This window comes from Podarcis raffonei, chromosome 13 (assembly GCF_027172205.1).
Source record: "Podarcis raffonei isolate rPodRaf1 chromosome 13, rPodRaf1.pri, whole genome shotgun sequence".
NCBI classification, from domain to species: domain Eukaryota; kingdom Metazoa; phylum Chordata; class Lepidosauria; order Squamata; family Lacertidae; genus Podarcis; species Podarcis raffonei.
The window spans coordinates 25,096,828-25,124,140 of record NC_070614.1 but is presented as its reverse complement, the minus strand read 5'-3'; the positions used below and the strand labels follow the sequence as shown (position 1 = coordinate 25,124,140).

At 43.3% G+C, this 27,313-nt stretch overlaps 2 protein-coding genes across 3 annotated transcripts in view; one reads left to right on the top strand and one right to left on the bottom strand.

The window, feature by feature from the left end:
• Positions 1–17,741, top strand: part of SMARCD2 (SWI/SNF related, matrix associated, actin dependent regulator of chromatin, subfamily d, member 2) — a 35,000-nt gene extending 17,259 nt beyond the window's left edge. Inside the window, exons 3-13 of one of the 2 annotated variants that reach the window (XM_053362110.1) lie at positions 2,053–2,095; positions 2,687–2,809; positions 3,044–3,163; positions 4,102–4,197; positions 5,171–5,272; positions 12,072–12,233; positions 12,338–12,435; positions 13,704–13,839; positions 15,144–15,266; positions 16,276–16,377; positions 16,781–17,741. In XM_053362110.1, the coding sequence (XP_053218085.1) occupies positions 2,053–2,095; positions 2,687–2,809; positions 3,044–3,163; positions 4,102–4,197; positions 5,171–5,272; positions 12,072–12,233; positions 12,338–12,435; positions 13,704–13,839; positions 15,144–15,266; positions 16,276–16,377; positions 16,781–16,834 (1,159 nt within the window). In that variant the 3' untranslated portion in view covers positions 16,835–17,741. Of the gene's footprint in view, positions 1–2,052; positions 2,096–2,686; positions 2,810–3,043; positions 3,164–4,101; positions 4,198–5,170; positions 5,273–12,071; positions 12,234–12,337; positions 12,436–13,634; positions 13,840–15,143; positions 15,267–16,275; positions 16,378–16,780 lie in introns of both variants that reach the window. The other variant, XM_053362109.1, reaches the window with a different exon arrangement.
• A 1,347-nt stretch (positions 17,742–19,088) lies between these two features.
• Positions 19,089–27,097, bottom strand: PSMC5 (proteasome 26S subunit, ATPase 5). The gene is made up of 12 exons (XM_053362127.1): positions 26,971–27,097; positions 25,703–25,774; positions 24,761–24,830; positions 24,087–24,184; positions 23,293–23,349; positions 22,868–23,098; positions 22,150–22,276; positions 21,002–21,192; positions 20,526–20,624; positions 20,261–20,371; positions 19,727–19,813; positions 19,089–19,243 (listed from the first exon to the last, which is right to left on the bottom strand). The coding sequence occupies exons 1-12, from the start codon at positions 27,016–27,018 to the stop codon at positions 19,190–19,192; spliced, it is 1,245 nt and encodes a 414-aa protein (XP_053218102.1). The 5' UTR covers positions 27,019–27,097; the 3' UTR covers positions 19,089–19,189.
• Between the last annotated feature and the right edge of the window lie 216 nt (positions 27,098–27,313).

Genomic DNA, 27,313 nt, shown 5'->3' with positions numbered 1-27,313 from the left:
GAAGGGAGAGTAGAAGAAGAGTGACTTGTGTAATATTATCAGCTCCCTGTGGGTCCAGATTCTGTGGCTCTTACAGATGTTTTATGTTTTTTTGTTGATGGAAAATCAGATAGCTAATATTAAGCAGCACCCCATTCTCATTATGATACGGGTTTTTGACTCCCTTCACTACTATATCCTCCACTCCCCTTATATAAGCTACTTCTGCTGAGCTGGACTTTCATCTGTTCTTCTCTCATGCTCCTCAGAAGTCCTGCTTGGCCTGATTTTACCAGCTGTTTTTAAAAACAAATGGGATGCAAATGACATTCAGTTTCTTGGCAAGTCCTCCTCGGCCAGCTTAATCCAAGGAAGGAGATGCATAGAGAAACAAGCAGCTGCACACATCTGGCATCCAGGCTTCAGGGGCCATGTTCTGCATGGTAGAAGTGGGGGAGCAAGTCTATTGTCTTGTTGGATTGCCATTTCAGATGCCAGAATTTGATCCCTTTGTTAATTTGAGCTCCGTAGCTGTTCCTTTCCTTCTGTGGTGGGTTAAAGGCGCAGTTCTGTTCTGTGGTGCTGCAGGCAGGGTTTCATTTCCCACTGTATGGGTCTGAAACATGCTCTCCCCTGCCTTTCCTTTCCCCCCTTCTTCACCCTCTTGCAGTAGAGGAGAGGTTAATCATTTCCTTTCGAATAACACAACTCTGACAACAGCCACAAAATAAATTGCACACACCCTGAAGCTATTTGCCCTGGAAGGGAAGTTGCTCTTGGTATCTAGGAGTTCCCCTCCAAGGGAAAAAATTCAACATTGGGGGCAGTTTTGTTGGAGCTGCAGTGTGGGAGGGTGGGTGGGTGGGAGGTTGAAAGCCCAACTGTGCTATGGTTATGATCCAGATCAGGATGGGGGTGGGAGTAGCAGCAGCTATTTTATTTTTTTAAATAAAAATAAATACACACATGGTGAAATGTGAATGCATTTTTTAAAAAATTGTTTGAAATGTGGCAGTGAGTCTTCAGAGAGTATCATTCTCACCACGAAAATAATAAATCAGCTGAAATCTGCATAAAGCCAAAGCATATGACCCTTGAGGTATTTTTGAGGGAAGGGTAGGCCAGGCACCTATTAGGAATATTACAAAAGCCATAATGTTCCCAAAGTTCTAAGTTAGCTGGTTCATAATATGAATTTGAACATCTCAAAATGCTCAGATATATTACGACAAAAAAAATCAAACATTTTTTCTGACATTCCACTCCATCAAGGAATGTACAATGAGATTCTGCACATGTGAAAAAAGTATGTTTAATTAAATCGAACATTCTTGGACACTAATATTAGCTCAGACAGATGTTTTCAACATACCATGCCCACCCACCGATTTTTTTTTAAAGGCAAAGCTGTGGGGAATGGTGTATTACAGGTCCACAAAACACAATGTAGGGAGATTGCCAAGTGATGAGAATAGTGAAGCTATACAGTCCCTAGGTTTATCTGACTAGGCAACAGGAAACGCCTCAAATCTGACTGACCTGCTGCTTAAGCAAAGGACCTTTCTTGGCTTGCTAAATCATCCTTCCTGCCTCTGTTTTCCTGATTTCCCCCCTTATTGTGAAGTCAAAAACTATCACGGTTGATGACATAGCTACACATTCTCCTGGGGACAAGCACAGAGATTGGTATCAAGTGTATTCTGATCCCCACTCCCTGCACAAATGCTTTTGCTTTTGCTACTAGAGCTACATATTTTTATTTTTATTTTTACTATTTGGAGCTGGTACTGGAGCTAGGAAAGAAGAGGCATTGAAAATAATTTCCTTTTATGCCAGTTGTTTTCCCTCCTTTGCAAGCCAACTCTGAACTGAGCTACATGGAGTTTGTTTATCACTATTTTTAAAGCAAGGAAGATGTTTTAGCTGATACAGGTGGAGCTATATTATAGAATTCCCTTTTGAAATTCATCCCAGTTGCGTAGTTTGTGCTTTCCATACATGTGGATCTTAGGCACCAGATTCTAGACCGTTTTTGGCCTCTAACAGTTTGCTCTTTTTGCACAATTCTTGCAGGCTCAAAAGGAGGAAGATGGCAGACAAGGTCCTGCCACAGAGGGTAAGTGCTCCTTGTCTGAGAGAGCTCTCGGCCTCAATGAAGGATGCAGGCAGTGGGCACATGTTGTAGAAATGGGTAGAAACAGATTGCAGGGCTCAAGGCCATGCCAGCTCTTTCTAGAATAATTCTTCGGGTGTGCAGTTTTTTGGAGTGAGCTGTTCCTATGTAGTTGTGCAATGGGAGGATAATAAACCCAGTATTTTAGAGGGTGTTGGAAGATTTTGCTGCATATGTCACAGCTGTTCCCACTGGGCTGGCCAATCTTTCAAGAATTCCAGTCAATCAGGCCATTATTACAATTGTTAATCAACTTTAATTTGCAAAGTAATTATCCTCAAAACAATCATAGAAAGTGATTGTGAGATGGAAGGATATTCACCCTTTGCTAAAGGGGAATAAAGCTTTATTGTCCCCTTTTCCCAATGATATGCAGAGCAGGAATAGGTAAGTCTTTGTGCTGGGAGTGATGGGGAACATGATACAATTCTTGGATAGTTGAACTCATTGAAATTCCCCTTCTGTCTAATTACTCAGAGGCAAAGGATGCTTGTCTTGATAGAGATGGCATTCTGATAGACTCTGTCTTCACAGATTCGTGAGCTAGTCCCAGAGTCTCAGGCCTACATGGATTTACTGGCCTTTGAGCGCAAGCTGGACCAGACTATTGCCCGCAAGAGGATGGAAATCCAGGAGGCAATCAAGAAACCTTTGACGGTGAGGAGGGATGGAAGGAGACTGAGTTAGTCAAGTCCTTCAGGGATGGAGAAAGCGAAAGGATCAATTCCTTCGGGGTGTTCCTTGGCAGTCTGAGGCTTCAGTTATAGAAGCAACTTACACTGCCAGCTCAGGTTGCCTTGGGAAGAAGGACTAGACCTGTGGAAAGGAATTGGTGTGTGGTTGAATTGATCCCATTGCTGTCCTTAGTGAATGTTTCTCTCCAAACTTCAGCAAAAGCGGAAGCTTCGCATTTACATCTCCAATACCTTTACGCCTGGCAAGGAAGAATCTGAAGGCAGTGAACGCATAGCTTCGTGGGAACTTCGTGTGGAAGGCAAACTCTTAGACGATGTAAGGCTGAAACATCCCTGCTGATAGGTAGCTTTGTGGAAATTGGCTGATGTAGGCTTCCCTGGAGATCGGTTCAGGGTAAACACCCTATATCACTCATACATGCACACATGGGCCCACCCAATTATCTCAGCTAGCCAGCTCTGCACCCTCAGCTCTTGTCCATACAGGAGAAGACTCGTCTTGTGTGTCTTCCCTTCACCTTGTCCTGCTTGTGCAAACCAAAGACCTATCTAGTTCAACATCCTGTTTCCCACTGTGGCCAACCAGATGCCTATAGGAAGCAAACAAGCAGACATGAGGGCAATAGAGCTCTCCTGTTTGATCATATTTGAATTCCTTAAGAATTCTTGGGTAGATACTATATGGACCTGATAACTTGTTAATTTTTAATTGTCAATAAGACCTGGAACTTCATCTCTTGACACAGTTATTTGTTTTAGCTCTTTCCGACTCCCTTCTGGAAAAAGACAGTTTGATGTTTCCCTTTCAACTTGGCTGCATGTTAGCGCCATAAATCCCCACCTCCCAGAGTTTGGATTGACAAATCTAATTGAAAGGATCCAAATGATCTCATTGCTGAAGAACATAGCAGAAGTGCATTATTTCAGACTCCACAACAATAAGGACTGTTCCTCATTTAACTGGCAACCTTCATGGAATGTAGACTTTGTAAAATTCCCAGTTCTTCCAGAGCTTCTTTCTCCCCAGTCTCATAGAAAGGCCCTCATTTTCTTCAGAAAAGCACAATAACAGTGATGATGTCAGTAGTGGCTGTATCGCTCCTAACATTGCGCAAGCTAAATGATGTCCCTCATTGGCAGAGTTGGCCCCGCTTGTTTGTCCTTCACTTTTAGAGATGTATTTTTGGCAGCGGTGCTGTCTGTGTGCTTCTGGGAAAGGCGGGGCTCAGTTTCTCCTGTGTCTTTCTATCTCAGCCAAGTAAACAGAAGAGGAAGTTCTCATCCTTTTTCAAGAGCTTGGTCATTGAACTAGACAAAGAGCTGTATGGCCCAGACAACCACCTGGTGGAGGTAGGTGACTTGGTGCATGTTTTGTGCTGGGAAATGGGAGGCAGCTCAGAGGAGCAGAAATACACAACTGGGGCTGAGAACAGCGCTGTTGACCGAGACGGATGATTGGCCTCATTTGCAGATGATTGGTCAGGTCCTGGAATCATAATTGCTGGAGAGAACAGTTTCCAAAGAGGGGTCAGATGGTGTTCCTGGATTTGGTTTAAGATGAGCTATGTAGTGGCATCATGTGGTTGTATCCAGCTAAGTTCTGTTCCCCCCACCAATAACCAGTGTTCATTTCTGTAGAACTTTCCATTGCATACAGAATGCTTCCAATGCTGTCTCGGTTATCTTCACCGCAAACCTGTTTGGTAAACTAGGTTCTGTGCTACCTTGGGAGCTTAATGACTGCATCTCCCATGTCCAAACCAACAGTTTACTCACTCACTGTGTGGAACCATGTGCTAGTATTCTTAGAGAAGCCTTTGCGTATGGTGATCTCCACCACTTCACACAACATAGACACATGGCACACTTACTTTAGTTAAAGGTTCCCGAGTGTGTGTGTCTATAAGATTGACATCATGTATACAAATAATAAAAAAAAAGAACTTTCCTTTAGCACAGATGCTATTGAAGTGTCTTCAGTTCCTTTTTACACCATTGCTAGAACTGCGATATTTGGCAGTCTCAGTGACTTCATTTAAAGTGCTTTTGGATTAATTGAACAGCATTGGAGAGGCTTGCATGGTTCCTTCAGATACCGGGGATGGAGTAAGAGTAGTGGATAAGGCTGGGCTGTTTCCCATATGTGTTCTGTTGATGTTTGAGATGATAATAGTATAAAAACTTCTGTAACCCCACCTGATTAGAAGAGCAAGGGTAAAACATGAAAACCAACCATTAAAATATCAGCTACTGTGTGGTAAAATGAACCAGTTTGTTCCCCATGTTTGTCTTGCACTATCTCATATGGCTTTTTCCCTTTCAGTGGCACCGGATGGCCACAACCCAAGAGACAGATGGCTTCCAAGTCAAGCGCCCAGGTGATGTCAATGTGAAATGCACCCTTCTGCTCATGCTGGATCATCAGGTAACAGGGAACAAGCGCCAGTAGGTGGTGAGAGCAGGCGAGTTGTAGTGCCCTGAAATTATCAGGTTCCCGACTTCCGGTCAGTGCCAGCGACAAATGGTGGATTCCCTCTGAGCTCCGGAGGGAATCGGCTCCACGGGGCAGGGTCTTGCCGCTCCGGCGAAACGGGGACCCAAAGAAATCACAGGCAGTGAAGCCTGTGAGCTTGGAGACTCGGCAGGCTCCATTTGCGCCCCCCCCGACTGCGAAGGAGCCTTTTTAAAGGCTACGGAACGGAACGGGGGGGGTGAGCGGCGCGGAGCTGAGAGTCGTCTACCGCTTCCGTGGAGTGAAGCCGCACAGCCATGGTCGGAGAGAGCTGATTTCTTCCTGGGCAATTGGACTCTAAAGCAACTACTCGTGAGTAGGATTAAGTGAATTAATTGGAGGGAAAAGTTTTTTTAAAAAAATTCGTCACCGAAACGGGAAAGGTAAAATCAGGAAGTCTACCTTTCCGGCTTGTAAATAGATCAAAGCAAAGAGACTGTAAAGCTGTAACTTTGAAAGACGTCTTTTTAAAGGCTTAAAATCCAGCACCAAAAAAGCGATCCCCCCCCTGCCTGCAGGAGCGGAGGGGAGAAATTTGAGAAGTATTTACCTGCAAGGAAGGAGGGAAGCAAAGTTACATCTGCTGCCTCTGAAATCTGGGAACGGACTGCCTATGATAGGGAAAGCCTAACTGGGAAGAATTGCCAGTATGTTAAAGGTAAAGATTTCTGATACAACTCTGTGAAAGATACAGTGTTTCTGGAACTGCTTTTGACTAAAAAGTAACTTTTTAAGGACACTGAAATTGTGGCTTTTAAAGGTATTGGGGACATAGAAGGACTATATTTGTTTTAAAAGTTGCAAAGTGAAGTTGGAAGTGTGTCCCCCTAGAGGAGACTATGTTGCAATAACAACTAAGCCACTAAGTAACCAAGCTTTGGAAAATTCCTTTTCAAAACAAATCTACCAGGCGTGAGATTGACCTTGGACTGTACATGAGAGTGTTATGGCAGATGGGAAAGGGAAGATAGAGTCGGCACAGGAAAGAATTAGGTCCGGCAGACAATACAAGACTGATATTACACACCAGAGAAGGTCCTCGACATCCGGAGCAGCAGGTACAGTAGGAGCTGCTGCTTCGCAAGTAAAACCAAAAGTTATGTCATCTGAAGAGTTATTGGCTCAGGCACTTGGCAAAATTAATGCATCTTTGGAAAATTTAGCTAAACAGGTTGCAGAGACAAATAAACAGGTTGCAGAGACAAATAAACAAGTAGTTGAGGCCTCAGCAAAAATCGATTTGAACACTACAAGTATTAATGAATTGGGGAAGAAGGTGAACTCTAATACACAGTCCATTGAAAAGCTACTAGAGGAATCGGCCTCAACTCGAAGGATAGCAGAGGAAGCTAAGGAAATTGCATCTGCTGTCCAAGAGAAGATACCACCGGTATATAAGAAATTAGAAGACCATGATTTGACACTGTCTATGATAGAATTACAAGGAAAGGAGAGAAATTTAAGAATTAGAGCAGTACCTGAAAGTGAGAAAGACAACCTGGCAGATTTCCTTACAAAGGAATTTACAGATTTTTGGCAACAGGACTTGGGAAAAGAGGAATTTAAGATAGTGAGTGCTTTTAGACTTGGCAGAAGACAAAGAAAAAATAAAGCAAGAGATTGCTTGATCACTTTAAGAACAAAAGAAGAAAGAGACAAAATTCTGAACTTGCATTACCAAAGAACTTTGGAAATTGAAGACGCATTTGTAGAGATTTTCAAGGACATACGCAAACATATCTTGGACGTAAGAGCCTACTATAGAGATCTGGTGGCTCTTCTGAGAAGAAATAAAATACCTTTTAGGTGGGAATTCCCCCAAGGTTTATCTTTTAAATACAGAGGAAGGAAAATAAGAATAAGGACAGTGAATGATAAAGACAAGTTTTTGAAAGATCACGAGGAGGATTTACAGAAGGAAGTGGAGTCTGGCGAGGAGCTAACTGCATCAGGAAAAGGAATTTTGGACATAGCAAATTTTCATTTGGACTTCTTGGTTCAGGGAAAGACAAACCACCTACAGAAGAAGAAGAACAACTTGGCGCAGTTGGAGGAAAAACCAAGTAACATCATGGCTCTGCAACTTCTAAGTTGGAATTGTAATGGACTTAACTCCCCTCGAAAGAGAAAAGGTGTCTTTCATATACTAAGGAAAGAACAATTGGACTTGATATGTTTGCAGGAGACACATGTAATGAGGCTACACAGGAAAATACTTATTAACAAAAGATTGGGACAAGAGTTTATTTCGTCTGATAAGGTTAAAAAGAGAGGAGTAGTGATATATGCAAAAGAGAAATTACTACCGAAATTGATCTTTAAAGATGAACAAGGAAGATATTTGGCAATTGAAATTCAACTTCAAGGAGAGAAATTTCTGATTGTAGGGGTGTATGCACCGAATGAGGGGAAATCTGAATTTTTTAAGAAGTTGCATGAGATCCTTTTGGACTATATGGAATACAATATAATCCTGATGGGGGACATGAATGGAGTCGTATCTACTAACATGGACAAGGCACAAAAACAGGTAGTCACTAAAGATGGTAGACTACCAAAAACTTTCTTTGAACTGACTGACAATATGGACTTGATTGACATTTGGAGAACTAAGAACCCCCTGGGGAGAGAGGGAACTTTCTTCTCTGAGGCTAAGATGACATGGACTAGAATTGATCAAATTTGGATTACTAGAGGAATGGCACCAAAGATAAAGAAAGTGGAAATCTGCCCCAAAACTTGCTCTGACCATAATGCTGTAAAGATGGAGATGAAGCAAACAACAACCGGCACCTTCAGATGGAGGATGAATGACACCTTATTTAGAGATGAAGAAGTATATAAGAAGGCCCAAAAAACTTTGAGAGATTTTTTTGAAATAAATATGCCAACAAATGTGGAGAAAAGAGTAATCTGGGATACAAGTAAAGCTGTGATGAGAGGGTTTTTGATTCAACAGAATGCAATAAAGAAGAGATGTCGAAATGAGAAAAAAGATAAAATTTTGGAGAAAATAAAAGAAGGGGAGAAAAAACTGAGAGTAAAGCCAAAGTCACAAGAGATCTTGAGGGAAATAAAACCGTATCAAGTACAATATATGGAATTGATGAATCAGGAAATAGAATGGAAAATTAAACAAATGAGACAGAAGACATTTGAATCAGCTAATAAATGTGGGAAACTATTGGCTTGGCAATTGAAAAAAAAGACAAAAATTAAATACCATCACAAATTTGGAAGGAGAAGGAAAAGATATACATAACCCAAATGAGATTAGGAATTGCTTCCAGAAGTACTTCAAACAATTATATGCACAAGGGCCACAGAATGAAATGGACATTGATTGTTTTTTGAAAGCAAATGGATTACAAAAAATCTCACAAGAAAGTAAACTAATGTTGAACTGTAAAATATCTGACCAGGAGATTGAAGGTGCCATCCAAAATATGCAAATAGGCAAGTCTCCAGGACCAGATGGGCTGACCTCCAGATATTATAGATCTTTGAAAGAGTGGTTATTACAACCTCTGAAGGAGGTCTGCAATGAAATTTTGGGAGGGAAAAGGGCACCAGAGTCGTGGAAAGAGGCCTATATTACACTAATACCGAAAACAGAGTCTGAAAAGACTCAATTTAAGAACTACTGTCCCATATCCTTATTAAATGTGGATTACAAAATTTTTGCTGACATTTTGGCTAAGAGACTGAAAAAAGTGTTGATGGAGGAGATTCATAAGGATCAAGCGGGCTTTCTTCCGGGAAGACATTTATCGGACAATTTGAGGAACATAATTGACATTTTGGAAAAGTTAGAAGTGAATATAAACACTAAAGCAGTTTTGATATTTGTGGATGCGGAGAAAGCTTTTGACAACATCTCTTGGAGTTTTATGAAAAGGAATTTACAGGGTATGGGGGTGGGTCAAGGCTTCGAGAATGGTGTAGGTGCAATATATTCTGAACAAAAGGCCAAATTAATTGTAAATAATGTGGTTACGGAAGAGTTTAAGATTGAAAAAGGGACACGACAGGGGTGCCCAATTTCCCCATTGCTTTTTATATCGGTCCTGGAGGTCCTGCTGAACATGATTAGAAGGGACCGGTTGGTTAAAGGTATACAGGTCGGAGCTAAACAGTACAAACTGAGAGCATTTGCAGATGACTTAGTCTTAACGTTACAGGAGCCAGAATCTAGTACTAAAAGGGCTTTGGAACTAATTCAAGAGTTCGGTCAGGTGGCAGGATTCAGACTGAACAAGGCAAAAACCAAGGTGTTAGAGAAAAATTTAACATTGATTGAAAGAGAAAGGTTCTAGAATGAAACAGGTCTGACTGTGGTTAAGAAAGTGAAATATTTGGGGATTAATATGACAGCTAAAAATGGGAATTTGTTTAAAGATAATTATGAAAAATGTTGGACGGAAGTGAAAAAAGATTTAGAAATTTGGTCAAATTTGAAGCTTTCCTTGTTGGGCCGAATTGCAGCTATAAAGATGAATGTACTGCCTAGAATGTTGTTTTTGTTTCAAACATTGCAAATTGTGGACAAGATGGACTGTTTCAAGAAGTGGCAGAAAGATATCTCTAGATTTGTCTGGCAGGGCAAGAAGCCTAGAATAAAATTTAAGATACTAACGGATGCAAAGGAAAGGGGTGGATTTGCCCTGCCAGACCTTAAACTTTATTATGAATCAGCAGCATTTTGCTGGCTGAAAGACTGGCTGCTTCTTGAGAACACAGACATTTTGGATTTAGAAGGTTTTAACAACGTCTTTGGGTGGCATGCATATTTGTGGTATGACAAGGTCAAAGCACATAAAGCATTTAAAAACCATATGGTTAGGAGAGCATTGTTTAATGTCTGGATTAGATATAAGGATTTATTGGAAAACAAATCCCCAAGGTGGTTGTCACCAATGGAAGCGAAAGCACAGAAAAAACTCAATATGGAGGTCAAATGGCTGAAATATTGGGAAATTTTGGAACAAGAAGGACATAGATTGAAATTGCAGAGTTTTGAGAAACTAAAGAATAAAGTGCGAGACTGGCTTCATTATTATCAAATAAGAGAGGCCTATAATTTGTACAAAAAAATTGGCTTCCAGGTAGAAAAATCAAAATTGGAAACAGAACTGTTAGAACCTAAAACTAAGATTTTGTCAAAGATGTATAACTTGCTGCTGAAATGGAATACTCAGGATGAGACGGTCAAATCTGTTATGATTAAATGGGCACAAGACGTAGGACATAATATTATGTTTGCTGACTGGGAACAGTTGTGGACCACAGGTGTGAAATTTACGGCATGTAATGCCTTAAGAGAGAATATTATGAAAATGATATACAGGTGGTACATGACCCCAGTCAAGCTGGCAAAAATCTATCACTTGCCCGATAATAAATGTTGGAAATGTAAAGAAAATGAAGGTACATTCTTTCACCTTTGGTGGACATGCCCAAGGAATAAGGCTTTCTGGGAAATGATTTATAATGAATTGAAAAAGGTATTTAAATATACCTTCTTGAAGAAACCAGAGGCCTTTCTTCTGGGCATAGTCGGCCAACTGGTGTCAAAGAAGGATAGAACTTTCTTTATGTATGCTACAACAGCAGCAAGAACACTTATTGCAAAGTACTGGAAGACACAGCATTTACCCACTTTGGAAGAATGGCAGTTGAAGATGATTGACTATATGGGATTGGCAGAAATGACTGGCAGAATCCGTGACCAGGGAGAAGAGTCGGCGGAAGAAGATTGGAAGAAATTTAAGGACTATTTACAGAAATATTGTAAAATTAATGAATGTTAGAATGATGTCGGATAGAATTTAAGTGGTTTGCAGCTGTAATGTTATGAGGGATAGGGAAGGGGAAAAAAAGGTGTGGAGTTAAGAATTAATGATAAGGATTTGCTGAACCAATAATTGAACTGGAATACAAAAAGGGGAGGTATGAGGAGGTCGAGGAAATATGTTAATGAAAAATAACTACTCTGAACTATATGTGTTTTTAACTTTTTTGTATTTTTCTACTTTTTGATATTTTTTTTTCTTTTTCTTTTTGTTTCTTTTTTGTCTTACTGTATTAATTCTGAAAATCTTAATAAATATCTTTATAAAAAAATTTTTAAAAAAAGAAATTATCAGGTTCCCAAGCACATTACGTTCATGGCACAGCAGTACTAGATCAGAAGTTTCTTTCTCCATATTTTATTATCACAAATCATGTGGCTTTACTTCCTCCAGCTATATGTACAGCTGTTCTCCTTCTTGAGGATACCATAGTATTGTGCTGAATTTGGATTCCTATTAATCTCAGTGCTTGTGATTTAAAAAGTAAGTTTCCAGCCCAAGTAGGACTATGAAGATACAACTGAGAATGAGAAGGCACTGGATTCAGAGGCTGGTGCACTTGCAGACTTTCTGTTGACTGTAATTCATTTGGAGTATGAAAACAGACTTCCTTTTTATGAATGTTTCTGCTTATGGATTAGAACTGGCAGGTGGGGTGGGTGGTTCGGAGGCCTGGCCAGAGTCCACCTGGGATAACCGCTTGGCTACAGATCGTCTCTCTCTCTTGATGGTTATTCAGATGGGTCCCGTTAATCATTCCTGATTTGGAGATGCAAGCAGGTTGCAACACTCAGTTTGGTCTGAGGTTACAGAGGACCCTACTTCAAGTGCATATTAACCAGGCAATATTACCCTTGCAGCCTCCCCAGTACAAGCTGGATCCCCGTTTGGCTCGCCTTCTGGGCGTTCACACTCAGACTCGGGCCAGCATCATGCAGGCTCTGTGGCTCTACATCAAACACAACAAGCTCCAGGACAGTCATGAGCGAGAGTACATCAACTGCAACCGATACTTTCGCCAGGTCAGTAGATACATGGCTTGCCTCCCTGCCCCATCTCTCCTTCCCTCCCACCCCGCCTTTTGCCTCAGGGCTTATTCATGGCATGCTCTCTTGATCCATTCTAGATCTTTGGCTGCATCCGCATGCGATTCTCTGAGATCCCCATGAAGCTGGCGGGGCTCCTGCAACATCCAGATCCCATTGTTATCAACCATGTGATCAGGTAGGGCTGGCGTGGCAGGAGCTGAAACTGAGCAAGCTCTTAATTCAGGGGTTGGAACCTGGGACTACCAATGTTGGTGGCCTGTAACTCCCATCATTCCTGATCGGTGGCCTTGGTGGCTGGGGCTGATGGGAGATGGAGTCCAGCAACACCTGGAGGGTTTCAGGTCTGAAGAGGCTCCCCATCTGTGCTCTGATTGGTTGTTATCTCTCTCTGGAATGCAGCTTCCATCAGAGAGAGAAAGGGGAGATACAGTGGTGCCTTCCAAGACGTATGCCTCGCAAAACGAAAAACGTGCAAGACGAAAGGGTTTTTCGGTTTTTGCATCGCTTCGCAAGACGATTTTCCCTATGGGCTTGCTTCGCAAGACGAAACGTCTTGCGAGTTCTTGCGAGTTTGTTTCCTTTTTCTTAAAGCCGCTAAGCCGCTAATAGCCGTGCTTCGCAAGACGAAAAAACCGCAAGACGAAGAGACTCGCGGAACGGATTAATTTCGTCTTGCGAGGCACCACTGTAGTATAATCTCAATCATAGTAATATGTGGGGGGATCCCACCTCTTCCATGGACAATCATATTTGGCCTTGGGACAAGCCATGTGTTTCCTGAGTTCCCGTCTGTGAAATGGGAATAATGTTGGCTTGTTTCATAGAACTGTTTAAGTAGATAAACAATATTTATAAAAATTAGTATCAGGGTAGGGTGGAGTTTTTTCTCCAGGGCATCTGAAGGAGATGCTGTTGGTGTATCTAGGAAGTGATGGAAGCTTTCTGCCACTGGAGCAGCATATATAAATGTGATTTTTGTGTGTGTCAGAACTAGTTTCAAGCCTAAAAAAGATTAGTTCTTCTGTAGTATCCTTTTGAAAAGACTGTGAGGTCCATTTATTTTACTTTATGAGGTTGATGTGTTTTCCTGCTTATGAAATTTGCTATGATGTGGTTTCATTGTCTGCTTTAATTTCTATATTATAATTCTTCCTTGAGTCCAGGAAAGGCAGCATATGCATACTTCAAATAAATAAAAATATTTTGGGAACATGCTATATTAGTTTCCTTGGATTCATATGTATTTGTGCATCCTAATTTGGGTGTACCCCTGCCATTCAGATTACTCTGTTTCTCCTCTGTTGAAGCCCTATGGGGCAGTTGGGTATGAGAGAGTCAATTCCTAACCCTAATATTTGTGGGGTGCTGGTGAAGGAACAGCTCTTGGGGAGATGTAGATTCTCAGCCCTCATCCCAGCCTCCTGTCCCTACCCACCCCTCCAGTGTGGACCCTAATGACCAGAAGAAGACTGCCTGTTACGACATTGATGTGGAAGTGGATGACCCCTTGAAGGCCCAAATGAGCAACTTCTTGGCCTCCACTACCAACCAGCAGGAAATTGCCTCCCTGGATGTCAAGGTAGGTCCCTGGTGACCATTGGGGCAGGAAGCAGAATCAAGCATACCACCTTACAAACTTTGGGGGTGCCGTAATGCTCTCCTTGCCCTGCAGGGGCACTCAGCTTATCCCCAAAATATAAGCAGGGGATGCCTCTACCTGTTTTCAAGATAGTGCAACATTTACCTATCCAACCTGGCTTTGGCAATCTAATATTTTGTATTAATTTCAAATTCTGTACTTGCACTAAACAGTGCAAGTAAAGCAAGGTTGTGCAAGTTGTCCCATTTTTGTTGAGTAGGCTGCACGTCTTGTTTTCCTACATAGTAGTTTTGTATAATCTGAAATTCTGAATTCTTTTTTGGGGGGTATTAGAAAAGCATTGACTCTGTTACACAGCAAGTAGGTAGGATTTGGTCTTAAGAGCAGGGGGAATGGGGAGGAGCAAGTTGGCAAGCTGTGAAAAGACTGGCATCTGGAGAGTTGGAAGTCTAGGCAGATGGCTGGCTCTCTTCTTGCTGTCTGTAAACAGGTGGGCTAGGAATCTGCATGGCAACCAACAGAACCCATGACAGATTGGATTCAGAGTGTTCAGAACATGGAGTTGATTTTGGGAGTGGGATTTAAACAAGGTTTTTAGCTCTGACAAACAGAGACTAGTGATGGCAGCAGAACATCTCACCTCCAAGACCATCCAGTCCTTAACTCTATACATTTTTTCCGTATCTTGCTCTCTTCATCCCACCTTTTTTCTACTTTCTCCCATCTGCAAAATTATGCAAACCCATTGCATAATCATTGCTGACTAAGCATGCTAACCTAATTTGCAAAAGTATTGCACTGCTAAAAAAAAAATAGCAGGGATCCTCGTTCTACAACTCTGGTTGTATAGCTTGCTCTAGCCTAAGGGGTTAGTACAAATTACAGTGAATGCACATAAACCTGGGGGTGGGGAGAGACTGTGCCTGAAGGGCTGGCGATTATGGCGGAACAAAGAAAGGAGGGCAGGCTTTAGAGGAACGATATAGAAAACTAGGCACTTAATATTTCCAATACTTTGTGTCTGTATCTGATACTCCTTTCTCTTTAGGTCTTCCTTCCCTACCCCAAATTGTCAGGCAACATGAAGCCATTGCTTTATGGTGGGAAGTGCTTTCATTACTCTTACCTCCAAATGTCATGCTTCTGTCTCAACTGCTTTCTTCCCTGTCGCCCTGTGCTGGCCTAAACCTGCAGGCCCCTGAATCAGTAGTCAGGACTTACTCAGTCTGAGGAGCACTTATTTTCCTTCATCAGAACCGCCTATATCCTTTATTTACATTTAGATCCATGAAACCATTGAGTCGATCAACCAGCTGAAGACACAGCGAGATTTTATGCTGAGTTTCAGCAACAATCCCCAGGACTTCATCCAGGAGTGGATCAGATCTCAGCAGAGGGACTTGAAGGTAAATTTAGGGACTGGGCTCTGAAGAAACCAGGTAGGGGTGTGCAAAAGGACTATCAGCACAATTCTATGCATGTCTGCCCAGGAGGAAATCCCAGTGAGTTCAATGGAGCTTACCCCCAGGGATGTGTGTGTATAGCATTGTAGCATAAGGGTATGCATGGTGGTGCTGGGGCTCCTCTTGCATGACACAGCTTCAGTGCTACAGCTTCTACAGCTTCTAATGCTCCCTGACCACTCGCTGCACCCGAAGTCATTCAATTATTTGCATCTTGCTTTTCCACAAGATTGTTCCCAAGGCATCTCATGACATAACAAATGAAGAGCAATAAATAGAATTCAGATATGAACAGTTGCAAATAATCAGTGTTAATATGTAAGAACACTAACCCATGGAACAGGGAAAAAATGGCCAAATGCAACAGCAAAAGTAAACACAACAGCCTAGCACAGAAATAAAAATAGCACAAATGCAAGGCCAAAGATCTCTCTGTTCCACAAAAGCAACACTGAGTTCCCATTAACTTATATACATTGATTTGCAGCCACAATTCCGGCTTGTGACTCTTGTAGGACAAGACAGTGGGAATGCCCAGGCCTTTGATGTTAGTTTCTCTCCATGCTCAGCCCAATTCCCTATATGTAAGCCATGTCTAACATGTTCCCTGTCTTTTGTCCACCTAGTCTACCCCTTCCTCCTTTGCCAGTTAAAATAATTCAGGAACGTTTTGATTCTTGGAGACTGGCAGAAATGTGCAAAGTAAATCATTGATGTATTCCAGCTGGAAATGTGGTATTTTGAAAAGGCGCGAGAGTGCCAAACAGATGAAACTAAGAGAGATACCAGTGCCATGTTTGTGAGCATCTCATTGGCCTCTGTTGCGCACATTGCTGGGTTATAGTGACACTCAACAAGGCAGTTTTAGTAATCTTGCTGCAGTCGCTGTCTTGAAACTCTCAACATTGGCAGCACAGGAAATAGCTTCCCCTTTCCCCCCATTTTGCTCTAGATCATCACCGACGTGGTTGGGAACCCTGAAGAGGAGAGGCGTGCGGAGTTCTACCAACAACCGTGGATGCAGGAGGCTGTTGGGAGACACATCTTTGCCAAGGTTTGGAGAGGCTATTTCTGCAAAGTATTTATATGGCATTCCCTATTATTTAAAGTCATGCGGCATCTTCCCAACCTGGACTTGGCCGTGGAGGGAGGATGTTATTTTCAGTCCAGCACATCCCCACACACCAATAATTGCCTTTCTGGCTTTCTTTTTGCCCCTTCCCTGGATTCCTTTTGTACTGCTGCTTAACAGCTGATCCCAGCAAGTGATCTACAGCCTACACTTGCTCCATTCTTCTCCCATTTACTTTCCTCAGTGATTGTACACCCGAGAATCAGACTCTTGCCCTTGGAGAGCAAGGAAGGCCTCACTGTGCTTCTGCCATGGGAGGCAAAACGTATGCCTAGATGTGCGTATTTGCTCCTGCTCATCACTGTGACCATCTTGTATCTTCCAGGTTCAGCAGCGCAGACAAGAACTGGAACAAGTGCTTGGCGTTCGCCTTACCTAGCGCTGCCACCTTCAGCACCCCTTCTGCACCTTGTGGTACTTTGGAATGGACCGGCAGCCAGGCAATGCTTGTCCAAAATCCTCTGCCTCTATCAGGGCTGGGGGAGTTCTGCCCCCATTGTCTCATTTGGGGATTGGGGGGAAGCAGCTTATTCAGTATCCACCTGGGGATTATACAAGGCTTAAAACCACCTTTAGAGAGAAAAGTGAGCTCCTCTCCTTCCTCAGACCCCCACCCTTTACCCTTCCTATGCGCTTTGCCTCTGGGACACTGGGAATTTTTGAGTTGCCTTCTACCTCTTAGCTGAGTCTCAGCAGCCTCCCTTGCAATGTCGGGTGGCTGCTACTGCTGCTCAATTTTTAACCAAAGCTTCATCCATTCCAAACTGTCAGCCTTGCTTGCTGGCATTTAGTCTTTGCACTATCTCTTTTCTTGGGAGCAGGTTTGGTTTTTTTGTAACGGGAAGTTTGTTGTTAATATGTATTGGTGCCCTTCCTCCCTCTGAAACAGCATGGTTCTGAAGAGGGGTTTGTTTGTTTTGCTGTTCTGTTAATGACAATCAGTTGATATTTCTTCTGTGGTTCTCCAGCACAAAGTTTAAAAAGTGAATAGTGGAGACCTGTTCCTCTCTGGTCAGGCCACATGTACTGCAGGAAACCTTTGAGGCCACCAGCCAAGGAGAAATTTGCTTGAGCCTTCTTGCCGCCGCCCCACCCCAAGTGCCTTCAGTCCCCAAGCTCCTGGCCCCTCGGCACTTAAATCTAGAATATATCCTCCTTGCTTTCTGGTCCTTCTCTTGAGATGTAGTTGGCCAAGTAGGAGCTGATGGGAAGTTCACTCACTATGAACAAGAATGTTACCAGTTTCTATGTTGAATGTTTTCTAATAAAAGTACTCTTAAGCAGCAGCTTGAATTAAGCTTGCCTGATTTCTCTTCTGCCCTACAAAAGGAGGCTGCTCTCGAGGAGCAGATGTACCTTTCAGCTGTAGCAGGATGAGGGAACTGTGGTTCACCAGGCGTTGTTGGGCTACAGCGCCCATCATCTCTGGCCATGATGGTTAGGGCTGATGCGAATTAGGACGCCAGTGATATCCAATGGGCCACAGCTGCCACATCCATGCTCTGCTTATGCAAGGTTCACTGCCATGCTATAAGTGAGACACAAGTAACTTATAAGCTCTTACACTCAGGGTCTAGTTGAACAAGTATTACATGGAATACCAAATTCATTGCGAGAATCTCTACAAAGCAGACAAGTTCTGTCTACCACAGTGTGAAGATTTTTTACGTAATTTGAAAATTTCAGACAACCAGTTCTTTGGAGTAGGTCTCCAGCTAATTGCTGCACCCCTGCCACCTTTTCTGTGCTCTGGCTTTTGGAGGTGGAAGAATGGGAAGTAGGCCTGCTGTCTCACAACAAGCTACTTCCTTAAATTTGCCCACTTTGAAGCACTTGAGAACCTAGTATGCATTACTTTTTTCCAATATTTCTTTTACGCAGCTTCATTTTAGCACTCAAAATTATACGTAACGTAATCTAGCTACTGAGCGCCATTTCCTTTTAGCTGTACAGCAGCCTTGTCGTGGTAGCCTGTGGTGCTCCAGATGTTGGACTCCTCCTTTTGAGGCATGCTGGCTGGAGCCAATGAGAACTGCCACTCAACATCTGGAAGGGCACAGGTTCCTCACCCTTGCACACATTTGTCTAAAATGACACCAAATTATAGAAATGTGTGATCTGAGTAACAATCCGAAGCCAGCAAATTTAATCAGTTCACTTTAAAATTTCTCCTGATCGCAGTTTCTAGTTGAGTGCTCCAAAGACAGGCTTCCTTGAACAATAACACTGTTTTATACAGATCATGATAAATCATAATCTCTCAGCGGTTCTCTTTTCATACCAACCCTATAAGGGCTCTAGGACAGAGAATTGATATTTGATGGGTCGAAAGACTCACAAGCCCACTCATCATGATTTGAGGAAAAGATACACTGGGAAATACCAACACTTAGGGTGTTTAACATAGCATTCAATTAAGAATGGCATTAAAGAGGCTTTTCAAATATAGCTGTTTGACCTTGGGCCTTAACAGTGCTTCAACATGTTACCTTCCCAAAGTCAGTGGAGTTAAATCTATTGTACCAAAAGACTCTGCTTCTGGGAGCTAATTTTCTGTAGAACTGGAGGAACAGATAAGTCTTTAAGCACAAATTTCTGTGCTTTCTTCTCCTTCCTCTATTTACAAGCACAACTGTTAATATTAAGTTTTATTAAGGGGGGGAAGGACATTGGGGTGTAAAGATTACAGTGGAGAATGAGGTCGGAATTCACTTGCTTGGGTAGGGGCAGCAACTTATTTCCACAGCTTCTTGATAGACATATTCTTCTCACTGTCTTTTTGCATAACCTGCCGAAGAGAAAGAACAAAAGTCAGAAAGGCAAAAAGGCCAGTAGCAGAGATCAAACCTCCAAGCAGTTAAATAGCTACCCGAATTCTACACAATTTAGTAACCTTTTTGCATACTACCTGTTGGACAAGATGAAGTCTCAGCTCCAATCCCACGCTGAATATATGCATTAAACTCTCACTATTCCTTCCATATCCCTCCCACAACAAAAATGGATGTGGGCTTTTTTTTTTTTTAATGGCTACCCTGCCCTGGAACAAACCACATAGGCTTTCTCTGTAAAAGTACAGCATTAGTAAGGTCCCCACTATTACCCACTCCTTCATTTAATCTCTGCAGCACCTTAGGAGAAAGGCAGTTACCTGCAAGCAAGCTCTGACATAAACACTGATGACAAGAGCAACAAAATGCAAATCCCTTACATCTTGGGCTCTTTCCACCCCAAAGAATAGCCCTTCCCTCATACCCACAGCCCACAATACCTTTGCTACAGCCATCTCGAAGTCTTCTTGAGTTACATGTACCCGCCTTTCCCTCAACGCGTACATTCCAGCTTCTGTGCACACGCCCTGCAAAACAGAAATGTAAGGGACCCACCTGAGCTGCACCACACAAATGCCAAGAGAATATACAGCTCAGGTAGGCTTGCTTCTGCCCCACCCAAGGATAACAAAATGATAGCCATCAAAGTGGATGTGTGTGAGATTAGTACATATGATTAGGTACTGAACCTCTCCACTGATGGGAAATGGTTGGTCAGGACAACCCAAGAGTATCAAAATAGTTTGAATGTGTGGGTGCACACACCACCACAAGAGATTCCGAAATCCTTGATTTTTAAAATCTTTGTCTGAAGTCCCTTCCGCTCACTGATGCAAACATACAAGCCTCAGAAAGTGTTACCAAGAATCTCTAGCAGGCCCTGATAATCAAATGATCCTTAATGCTGCATGTGGTAGTTAGAGAAAGGCCAAACTTGGGGAGCAGAATTCTCAGACACAAACTTGCTACTTTACCTTGACCTCAGCCCCTGAAGCCCCTGGCATCAGCTCCGCAATTTTCCGCAAATTAATTCCCCGTGTCAGGTTCATCTTGCGAGAGTGGATCTTCAAGATGTCAAGTCGAGCCTGTGGAGTGACAGGAAGGAGAGAGGAAGCGGCAGTTAAATGACAATGCAGTTTAGCAAACAGGGACATTGGCTGCCAGGGTAAGAGAAGCTATCGAGGGAAAGCCTACTACAGGGAGAAATACAATGGCTGTCTCCCACAAAGTCTCCATTACCTCTTCATTTGGGGGAGGGAATTCAATCTTTCTGTCGATACGCCCAGGACGAAGCAGGGCTGAATCCAAGATGTCTATGCGGTTGGTCGCCATGATGACCTAAACAGGACAAAAACAGCATTTCACTAGAAGCCTATATGCAGTGTTTTGGCTAATAAATACCAGCAGATGCTACATCTATCCCTGCTTCCCATCAACAGACCACAGTAAACGTTCTTCCCCAAGCCACCTATTACTTCTCTTCTGCAGCCAGAATCCTCTCTGCCTCTTCCTCCACTTCTGCCCCTCTATAGTTATGTACATACAGTTGGTAGCAAGGTTTCGTAGCTTTAAGTGCAATCTAGGTTCAGATTATGTATTTCTTAAAAAATATATATGTCAAGAAGAGCAACATTCTTCAAACATACGAACTACGTTCCTGTGCATAATCCACAGAATGATGGGAAGGTGTGGATTCTGTTCCTTTCACAACATACCTTGATGTTCTTGGTGGCCTCAAAACCATCAAGCTGGTTGAGCAGTTCTAACATGGTGCGCTGAACCTCGCTGTCCCCACCAGAGCCACCCTCCAGACGGGAGGAGCCAATGGAATCAATCTCATCCATGAAGATAATGGAGGGAGCGTGCTCCCGGGCCATGACAAAGAGCTCACGCACCATCCGTGCACCTGCCACCAGGAAACAAGCCAAGATCCTTTAGCAATTACTGTAGATGAGCCCCAAGAGCCAGATGAGCTCGTCCCCCAAACATACAGCCCTATCTAAATATGCTCCCTTACCCCTCTATCAAACACAAACCATCCCGCCATCCCCATCTCAGAGAGCCTAGTTGCATTTTTAAGAGACGGGTAGAATAGTGCTCAATTAACAAGCATACCCTGGAAAAATTATGACAGGCAACTTGATCACAGAACTGGAATCTTGTGACCAATTCTGTGCTTGGAGGACCGTAGAACTCCAGTTTTCAGGCTCTGCAAAATTGTAAACAGTCTTTTTCAAGTCATCTGCCAAACTGTACAGGCAGCTACCTTTTTCTAGTGGAGAAAGAATACATGGATCCCCAGGTATGGTCTAAGGTACATGAGCTGCCACCTTACTGAAACTAAGAAGGGCTGGGTCTCGTCAGTGCCTGGATGGCTGGGTCTCCTGAGAATAACATGCACACTGTCTAATAAGGTTTGAATGGAATGCCATGGAGAGATGGACTGGGAAGTCCTAAGAGAAGTGACTTGTAATGGTTAGTGTTTTATATATGTGCAGTGGAACCTTGGTTTTCGAAATGTAATCCGTTCTGGAAGACCGTTCGACTTCCAAAACGTTTAAAACCTGAAAGTGGAAGCCTCAGTACAGTAGGGAAACTCAAAACAGAAGCCGCAGGGCACATTCAGCTTCCGAAAATCATTCGGAAACTGAAACAATTCCAGGTTTTCGGCATTTGTAAGCCAAAACATTCAACTTCTGAGATGCTCGAAAACAGAGGTTCTATTCCATAAAAAACTTGTGGAAAATGTATAATTATTTTTTTTAAAGCACACTGCCTTAAATTCCAGGCTAGAATAAGGGAAGGATAAAAATGTGATAAATAATAAAAACTTTCTCTCTCCCATCCACCCCGCCTCACTCACCTTCCCCAATGAACTTCTGCACAAGCTCAGAGCCAGAGACACGGATGAACGTGCAATCAGTGTGATGAGCCACTGCTCGGGCCAGCAAAGTTTTCCCAGTCCCAGGAGGTCCATACAGCAGCACACCCTGCAATAAGTGTAACATGAGATTAGTATGGGGAGGGAACTAAACCCATTTATAGTGGAGAGGAAGAGAAAGGAACTCATGGCAGCACAGCACATCTGACAACCTCTCTTGCAGACTGTCTAGTACTTTGATGGTGTCAGTTGGGGCAATGAAACAAAAGGTGTAGAAAATTTGCATCCTTTTGCGGGCTTTTAATACAGAGACCTGCTTTCTACCCACCCTCCATTTGTCGTGGGCATGGAATCCCAAGAATCTGCCTTATAACAAGGCAGACCCTTGGTCTGCCTAGCCCTAGTAGTTGTTTTCCATTCTGAGACAGGCTATTTCCCTTGAACTGGAGAGGTCAGGGGCTGAACCTTGGCCTTCCGAATCAAGGCATGTGCTATAGCCTATGCACCCCTCCCTAAGGAAGGCCCAGGAAACGGGGGCGACAGCAAACTGGACTGCTTCTCTTCATGTGGGATGAGTATTTCAATACTTACTTGTAGTTAATGTCAAGTGTGAGTAATCATCTATCCATTTATCTAAAGTCTGGTCTAGTGAGAAAACGAGGCATGATATGGTGGGGACACAACATTTCTTTTCACTTGCCTTGGGCTGAGCAATACCCAAAGCTTCAAAAAGCTCTGGATGCTTGACGGGCAGCTCAATCACTTCCTTGATCTCTTTGATCTGCTTGTCAAGGCCGCCAATCATCTCATAAGTGGAGTCTGGCACTTTCTCCACCATCATCAATGAGACCAGGGGGTCCACCTTGTTTGGCAAGATCTTGTGGAGTGTGTAGCTGTCATTCCGCAAGGCAACACGGCAGTTCGGGGTTACCTGTGTGGTATAGAGGTACATGAGATGCATGTTCCACCCTGGGTTTCCCCAGGGGCATTTAAAAGATAGAGCAAACCCAGATGCAGGAAAGAAAACAGCACACATGCAAATCCAACAGAGACATAAACACCACTACTCCCATTCTGGTATTCCCATGTCTGTGGAATACCAGACATGGCCCAGCAATTACTCACATCGTTGATGTCTATGTTTTTATCCACGTCAACAACAAACTTGCCTTCAGGATGAACCTGGAATAGAGGGCCAGTTATTACCGTAAGAATCAAACACTTGCAGCATCAATGGCAAAACAAGTCAAGCCAAAGAAATCAACAGTCAACATGGCTCATAGGAAAAATATACCCACTTCCACCCGTATGGCAAATCACTTCTAGCTTACAGTGCAAAACAACTTGAAGATATTATTGAGGAAGATTACTATTGTAAAAACAGATAAAGAGTTTTGGAAGCCACACAGGATTCATTAAGCACCTAGATATCCAATCATTTTTGCTACTTCTGTCCAGAAACAGCAAAGAAACAGGAGAATTGAGTTGTGAACCCAGGTTAAAATTCTCACCTCTACCATGAAGTAATTGGGGGCCTCAGACATGCCACTGTCTTCCAATTTCAACCTTACAGAGCTGTCCTTTTTATGCTGCTCTTCCTCCAAGGAGCTCAGAGCAGCATACCTGCATCTCTTCTCACCCCCCATTTTCTGCTCACAAATTTGTGGGGGGGGGGGAGGCTCGGGTGAGAGATGGCAACTAGCCCAAGATCACCCAATGAACTTCACAGCTAGGTTGGTATTTGAACCCATGTTATTCCCTGTCCTAGTTTTAACACTGTGCTTTGAATATTGAAAAGTGCTGTTTAAATGCCAACAGTTATTATTCCCAACTCACAATCATAGCCTGTTTGAAAGACAACCCTCCTCTACACACAGAGATGTACATATCTGATACACACATGCAGGGGGTGACCATACCTTGACAAGCACTTTCTTTTTGTCCATAGCCCTCACCACTTCACCCACGTAGGAACCTTGTTCCTGCAGAAGTTGCAACTCCTCGCGAAGCAGGCGCACTAGGGTGGTCAGAGAAAACAAAACAGCATTAGCACCAATGGAGAGGAAGTCTCCCAATTCAGCATCATCTTGGACAACTCAGGGACTGCCCCTCCTTAGAGAGGCAACATTTCCAGAAGCAAGGGAGGAAACATTTCTCGGGGGTTTTTTTCTCATAAAAAGAAATAAGGGAAATAAGAAAATAAGTAGCATATCTATTTCAGAACAGTCCAAAAGCTTAGTTTACCACCTGAAGGAAACAAAATGCTTTATGTACACAAAACTCTGCTGCTTTCTATTTTGATTACATTTAAAAGTATTTACATCTCAAGTTATAAATACACCCAGTGTTTGATATTTTATTTATGAGATTACATAAAGTGACCACAGATTCTTAACTTAAAAGCATTACACTTTATAAAAATATAATCAGTAAAGCAAAGTTGCTTCAAATTAAGGTAGCAAACATATACTGGTTTTTGCCAGTGGGGAAAACGTGGGTGCAGGGTAGAAATAGAATTTAAAAGCAAAAGCCATCAAACCTCTCCCAAAACACAAAAGCAACACTGCAGATTGCTGAACAATCCCCAACTTACCCTTGGCATTGAGTTCATTCCGCTGTGCCTGCAGCCGTCTGAGATTCTGGCTCTTATCGTTGACTATCAACTTGAAGAAGAAATGGAGAAAGATGACACCTCACCCCAAAATAACATAGTACCCCGTCAGCTAAGGGTGTTTGCTCCCCCTACACCAGCCACCAGATAATTATTTTCACTGAGATATGAGTTGGGGCACTCTGGCTACTAGCTGGCAAACAAGGGATAATTGCATTATCTTTTCCTAAGGAGTGGAAAAGCAGCTAGCTCCAAACAGGATGTAAACACCAGACGCATGTGGTGGTTAGAGTGTTGGATTAAGGTCAAGGAGACTCAGGTTCAACTCCTCACTTTGCTGTGTAGCTCTCTAAGTAAGCACTGGTCAGTTACTGTCTCAGCCGGCTTATCTCACAAGCAGGAGTGGGGCAGGGGGGAGAAGAACCACCATGTAAACTGCCTTAAGCTCACTGGAGGAAAGGTGTGAGAAAAGGGTAGCAAATACACAACTCTCCCCCCTCCCAGTATTGTCGAAGAGATCTCTCTTTTCCTTCCAAACACCTTCCTTTATGTGTCATGTCTTGTCTTTTACAATGAAGAAACAGACATACTCTGTGTGTTGAAATGTATTTGAACACACACACACACGCCATAGCCCGGCAAACTTTTTGTCAAAACCACATTATAGAATCCATGCCTATCTTCATCCATTAATTATAAACCTGAGAGGAGGGCCTATATCTTGCCCTTAACATAGGCACTATAGAAATAAAAAGTGAGCCAATAAAGAGACTGGAGATCATCTAAAGATCCACTAGCCATAGTATGCCCCACATGTTAAAACAACTTGTGTGTATGAAAGTTGTGTTGTCTGCGTTTGAGAAAGGATTTAGAAAGTGAGAACTTATATTGATCCTCCCACTCCAGGAAACAAGAATATCTCACCTGTAGCTCTTCAATCTTGGAGAGGTAATACTGGCGCAGCCCAGTCCCACCTTTGCCTTCATCCAACTCCATCTGCCCGAAAGATTTGGGACAGCAAATAGAAGAAGACAAACAGATAAGCTCAAGGACAAGAGGCACAGCTCACCACCCGCCCCCCAAGTTAAATTACAGCCCACTACCCAAACCATGAATTGTCACCCCTACCTTACAATTTGCTGTTTCACTCCTCTCCCCAGCCCATAAGCTAGCACACCTACTATTTAGGAACAGGCACCCTTTAACTGTTTAAAATAGGCAGTAACACCGTCTCCAACACCTAGAAGTGACAGCAAGTGAGAACAGGACTTTTCTGCGATGGCTCCCCATTTGTGGAATGCCCACCCAGACAGTCTTGCCTGGTGCCATTTTTACATATCTTTAGGTGTCAGGCAAAAAAACATCCCTCTAGTCTACACCAAAGACCTTTAGGGCTGAACACTCTATGGCCTTTAAAAAATGTGTGTGTGGGAGGGGGAGCTATGGGTTGCAGTCCTTTTGATGTTTTATTGTGCTATACATTTTGTGTCTTCATCTTTCATGAAACCACCCTGCGATCTTCACGCAAAGAGGGTGGTGGTTGTTGTTTAGTTGTGTCCGAAACTTCGTGACCCCATGGACCAGAGCATGCCAGGCACTCCTGTCTTCCACTGCCTCCCGCAGTTTGTACGTTTAATAAATATCACAATCACCACTAGTACCGGTAACCTTTCACATGACATTACAAACCACCTCTCCACATTACGTGGACCCTCCCATATTATCATTTTAAGGCAGGCAAAGGAGGACACACCTTCCCCGCTTTCTAACTGTGAACCGCCCTGAGACCCCCGGGTATAGGGCGGTACAAAAATTCAATTAATAATAATAACGCAGCTGAGTAGCAACTGCACCCACCCAGATTGCCTTCATACCACCAAGCGCCTCTGTCGGATCAGGGGCCCTTTAACGTCACGCCACCTCCTTCGCCTGTTGCCCCGCCAACATCTCCGTCACTTTCGCAGTTAATCTGCATCCACACACAAAGGAACTTCCTTCTCATTCCCCGTTTATACCCCCACCACCACCATTTTTAACGAAAGCCTCTCCGCCATCCCTTCCCCCTTTGTCCAGGCAAGTGGCAAACGGACCTCTCTTATCTCTCGCCCACTTTTACAAACAAGACACCCCCGTGAGAACAGTGAGAGAGAGCGGAGGCCGGAGTGACTCAGCACTCGCGGGAACCCGCTTACCTGCTCCGGCCCTTCAACCGCCATTTTCCCCCTCGCCGGTATCCACATTCACTAAAAGGCGCAAGCGCTCACTCAACGGCGGAAGCTGCGGGAAGGGAAGGCCTCCTTCCTCCTTCCGTTTGCTTGCCCTCAATCAACATGGCCGACGCTCGAGCGCCCTTCTTGGGAAAAGGAAGCAGTTTCCTTCCCCCCCTCCCTTTCCGCTCCAAAGAGATCCGGTCCACAGTAGGTTTAATTAGTCTACTTCCGGTTCTAGATTGCCAGGTTCTATATGTGGCGGAGCAAGAATTGCCCCCCCTCCATATGACGAGTTCTACGAATTTACGATCGAGAAGCGGAAGCG

Excerpts from the sequence above, each read along its gene's own strand:
- PSMC5 (XM_053362127.1), bottom strand. The coding sequence starts at position 27,018 with ATGTGGATACCGGCGAGGGGGAAAATGGCGGTTGAAGGGCCGGAGCAG. Across the intron at positions 20,625-21,001 it reads AGGCCACCAAGAACATCAAG|GTCATCATGGCGACCAACCG; the intron begins GTATGTTGTGAA and ends TGTCCTGTTTAG. Across the intron at positions 20,372-20,525 it reads TCCCTCCCCCAAATGAAGAG|GCTCGACTTGACATCTTGAA; the intron begins GTAATGGAGACT and ends GTCACTCCACAG.